At 43.1% G+C, this 4,448-nt stretch overlaps 1 protein-coding gene across 2 annotated transcripts in view; it reads right to left on the bottom strand.

Annotated features, from left to right (window-relative positions):
* SPSB4 (splA/ryanodine receptor domain and SOCS box containing 4) overlaps nt 1-2,614 on the bottom strand; it is a 179,104-nt gene extending 176,490 nt beyond the window's left edge. Inside the window, exon 1 of one of the 2 annotated variants that reach the window (XM_019503664.1) lies at nt 248-2,614. In XM_019503664.1, coding sequence (XP_019359209.1) covers nt 248-941 — 694 coding nt within the window. In that variant the 5' untranslated portion in view covers nt 942-2,614. The remainder of the gene's footprint in view (nt 1-247) is intronic. The other variant, XM_019503665.1, reaches the window with a different exon arrangement.
* Between the last annotated feature and the right edge of the window lie 1,834 nt (nt 2,615-4,448).

Here is a 4,448-nt window from a genome sequence, read left to right as displayed (position 1 = left end):
TTTTCCCGGAAACCTTGACAAAAGCCCCTCCCCTTTTAGGTGGAAAAAGAGAAAGAAAGAATTTTTTTTTTTTTTTTTTTTTGTCAGGTGGAAGAGTTATGCATATTGCATGTACCGTCAGCAGGTAGACACCCTCCAGCACTCCTCCACTCACAATGAAGGAAAAGTTAAGAAGAGAAAAAGGAAAGGTAACAATATGGGAAACGAGTTGCAAAATATTATGATGCATAAATTGTGTAACACTTACGATCAAGTCCATTGATGTATGTCATGGTAATTTCACAGTGCCCCCAAACCGCACTGACTATAGGGTAAACTTTTTTCCCTTTCAGTCCCCTGAAGGCCACTCCAAGATACTGTCCATCCACCATGAAGCTAAGTGTCCCTTCATCCATATCCAAAACCACTAGTAAGGTGTCTGGGAGTACAAAAGGCTCATCCGGTTCCAAAAAGACAGGATATGTCACCCCAGGTTGGTTTTTACAATTGTGATAAAGTTTGTTCCGTCCCAGATCCCAGCCCCAGGATTCACTATTGCTACCAACCAATGACGTGTATCCTACTGAATGCAACGGAGCTTCTGCTGTTGACACACCCACCACAGCATGTGTTCCTCGTTGCCTTGTGGGCCAGTGAATTTGCCAGACATGTAGACCTCTGGTGTAGCCAACTTTGCCCCGGATACAATCTGTGCTTTGGGCAACTGGATGTCTATGAAAAGTGAGTTTGTCATCTTCCTTTACAAATATATTTAAAGAGCGATCTTCATTATTCCAAGCATGCTTATACTGCACCTCCAGTTTGGCAGGGGGCATATCCAGTAGCATGTCCAGACGTGCAGGCTTGCAAAAGTCAGGGCCCCTCAACTCTCGTTTAACAGGTCTGTAAGGGGGCTCCCTCACATCCACAGACTTTATGCTCCCTGATATTTTCTGGCCCATTGCTTGGCTGCAGATTCACAAAGGAGAAAGAAAAGGTGACTTTGGCCCAATGTTACCTCATGAAAGCACTTTCACACTGAGTCAATGACTTGACAACCAGATGGGATTTACTTCTCCTGTTTGCAGCTTTTGAGCAGCAGTGTTTTCAGAAGAGAATCACACTCCTGAAAGAAAGCAGAGAGTTTCCAGTTAAAGTAAGAAAGCCAGTTGAAACCCACAAATCGTCTCAAAGTTTGATCCCTGCTAGGTTATTTTAGACACTGAGCACTGACAAGTCTCTGCTTTTTATTCTGTGTCCTAAGAGTCCTATCCAGACAGCTGGCAGGATATTCAGAGCCCACCAACATTCAGAGTACAGACAGTAATTTCCTCCCATTCATAATAGGATGCAGACGTCCTCCACCTTCTGCCCTTCCACCCATTTAGTCTAGCCAGGCTACAGTGTCTTGAAAGAGGCACACACTATTCCTCAGCAATAAATATTAATTTTACATATTCAGCAGTATATCCACTTATCTTTTGGTTTCATTTTCTCATATTTTGTCAGAGCCCCTTTCTCTATGCATTCCTCTCTGCATATGCCCTTTTAATTTAAGGCTTTGTCTTGGAACAGATGGAATGCAACCAGAACAAACGGCACTGATAGCGAACAGCTTTGAAATTTGATTGCTTACCTTCAAGGCACTTGTGCTCACTTTATTTATTGGACAACTGACAAGCTTTAGATTCACTAAGGAGTTTGTTGGGAGCGGGGGGACAGAGAGACAGGGAAGCAATGATGGAACAAGAATGGAAGCATATGGATGCAGAATAGGTGTTCTCCAATCTACTGGAACTTAAGCACTGTAGTTTCAGTTCTTTGGTAGAGCTCACTACTGGGGATACCTGGCTCAGAACACAAGCCCCTAATGCTGCAGCAGTTTTTAAAATCCAAACAAAAGAAAGATCAGTACTAAAAAAGACACATGCCTAGATTTCAGTTTGGAGAATGCTGTCTCAATACACACACAGAGCATCTCAAACTGAAAGAGCGTGAAAACCTCCAGGACCAGTTATGACTTAGATTTAGTGACCCTTTCCAAAGGCCTATAGGAAGCATTCATTCTGAACAAGATGCCTGGCAAATCACACACATTCATCTTGCAAGCACTTAGAGTGCAAAGCAAGATACAAGTGTTAGTCCCCATGGACTTAGGGGGTGACTGATGTGGGATCAAGTGACGAGTCTGCTGCAAATGCTGGCTCCCAGCAACTGCCTGGATCAAGGCTTCAGATTTCTGTTTCACCCACAGCAGAGAAGCCAAGTCAACTACTAACGTAGCAGTAGGAATGCTGCTAGCTGGGGGGATTCCAGACTGTTCGTTCGGTGACAAATGTTTCCAAATGTTTAGGAAAAAAGAACTGATATGCTGCCAGTTTTTTGTAAGATCGGAAGAGTGCAAGTGACACTATACAGTATAGTCATTTTATAAAGACTGAAAAGTCATCTTTAAAATGGATCAGAGGGGAATGCATCTATGTACTTGCCTGTGCTCACATGAGCCTGTAAAGGTTATGTTGGAATCTTAGTTTTATAAGTAGGTAATAGCAAAGCTGAAAAGTTTGCTTAATGAGTACCCACAGAGTTAGTCTAACAGTTTGTTGAGAAGTTGCTCACAGTATTCTATATAGACACTTTTAACACCATTATAACAGTTTGCCTGTACTAAACATTTGCTTTCTAAACAACTGAAACCATGTATTCCTAAAACTGCCTAGGTACTATTAACACTTACTTACAAGGGTTTTCACATGCATTACTCCTGCGGTCTCACTCTGAAAAGCTTTCTGAAAAGACAAAGCTCTCCACTATGCCTCAGCAGCACGAAGCTGAGGTGCTGGAGAAAGTTGGGCTGTGCAAAACGGCTGTGTTTCGTTTTTGGTTTTAAATTCAGCCGTTTCAGAGGACAGTGATTTGTTTCGGTGTTTTGGATCACTGTTCCGTTTTGATTTGGCCAAGTCAGTTTTGGAGTTTGGACGCTGTTTTGGAGATTCGGATCGGCCAGGATGAGGCAGGCACAGTCAAGAGGCTGCAGGTTCTCCCGCAGCTACTCTAGCTGTGCCTGCCTCTGCCCCAGCTGGGAGGAGCCATGGGAGAAGCCCCCATGGTTGCCTGCCTGGCCCCATCCCCTGCCCAGCCCCAGCCTTCCAGCACTTTAAAAGGAGGGCTGTGGGGCTGTGCTGGACTATTCCCGGGGGCGCCTCTGAAACATCCCGAAATATCCGAAACATTTCCAAAACGTTTTGGATGGTTTCGTTTTATTTTGGTGCCTTCCGTTTCATTTCGGATGCGGTTCACTTTGCCTTTGGTTCACTTCACCTTCAATTCACTCCAAAACAGCTGCCGAAATTTCACACAGCCTTATTGTATAGTACATTACCTCAGTGCCTAACAGCTGAAGATAAAGACCTAGTCCATTATAGTAGCACTACCTTTCCTATTACATACAAAACACAGCATATGGATTATGTAGAAAGACGAAGTACCAAGAACTCAATTATTCAAGAACTGTTTAACTAGCAATGGTTGAATCAATTCTATTCTCCCACCCCCCACAACCTACACACCTAGAATAACTGGAATTCACGAGTGGTTAGTTAGATATGGGAATTCCAAGAGTGTCCAGTAGTCTATTTTATTTTTTGACAATACTGCCAAAGTTTTACATTTTCATTTATCAGCATATCACAGTATGATGTAACAGGAATTTGAATAGCCTTTCACATAAGGATATATGAAATAACATTATTGTATAAGACTAAGAAAAATAGGAGAGCGGTGATAATCGAGCATATCAAGATGTTGCTGATAGTTCCAAATTTAAGACAGGGTATGCAGACGGCAAGTATGTGGTGACAGAATGATGCTACTCCAGAGACAGAAATTAGCTAGGGAAACCAACCATGATAGCCTGATAGGCTTTCTAAGTTCAGACAGACCATGACTGACTGACTTAGAAATTAAAATTCCTGACTCATATTTTTGTCTATGCATTGTGCCCTTCACACCAAGGAGTTTAAATGCTTTTCAGACTACAGTATTGAAAGAATGATGTCGTAGCCACGATTGTCAGACTGCACAGAGGTCCCTGGCCGATGTGCAGGTAAAGGAGACATGGGATCTGATGCATGATCCCCACAACTGTGCTTCCCACCATACCCTGCCATGCATGGCAGGAAGTGAGATCGTGGCATCAAGCATCAGATCCCATCACACCTAATTGCTGGTGCAGGGAGAGCCCAGGCTTCTCCTGTATGAGCAAGTAGTAAGCTCCTGTGGCTAGGAGCCCTGGCCTGGCCACACATTCAATTAAGGATGCAATAGGAATCAGCCACAAAGTTATTACACAGTTTGTGTAATAACTGTCGTTTATTCCTTGTTCTATCACATCATTAACTGATTGAATGTGTGGCCAGGTATCAAATTTGAGACACGATTAACTGGTTAATCATGTCTTAAGCGTAATA

The sequence above is a fragment of the Gavialis gangeticus genome, unplaced genomic scaffold (genome assembly GCF_001723915.1).
Source record: "Gavialis gangeticus isolate Ggan-Ray unplaced genomic scaffold, GavGan_comp1, whole genome shotgun sequence".
Lineage (NCBI taxonomy): Eukaryota > Metazoa > Chordata > Crocodylia > Gavialidae > Gavialis > Gavialis gangeticus.
The sequence above is the reverse complement of the archived record's forward strand: the minus strand, read 5'-3'. Positions and strand labels throughout refer to the sequence as shown.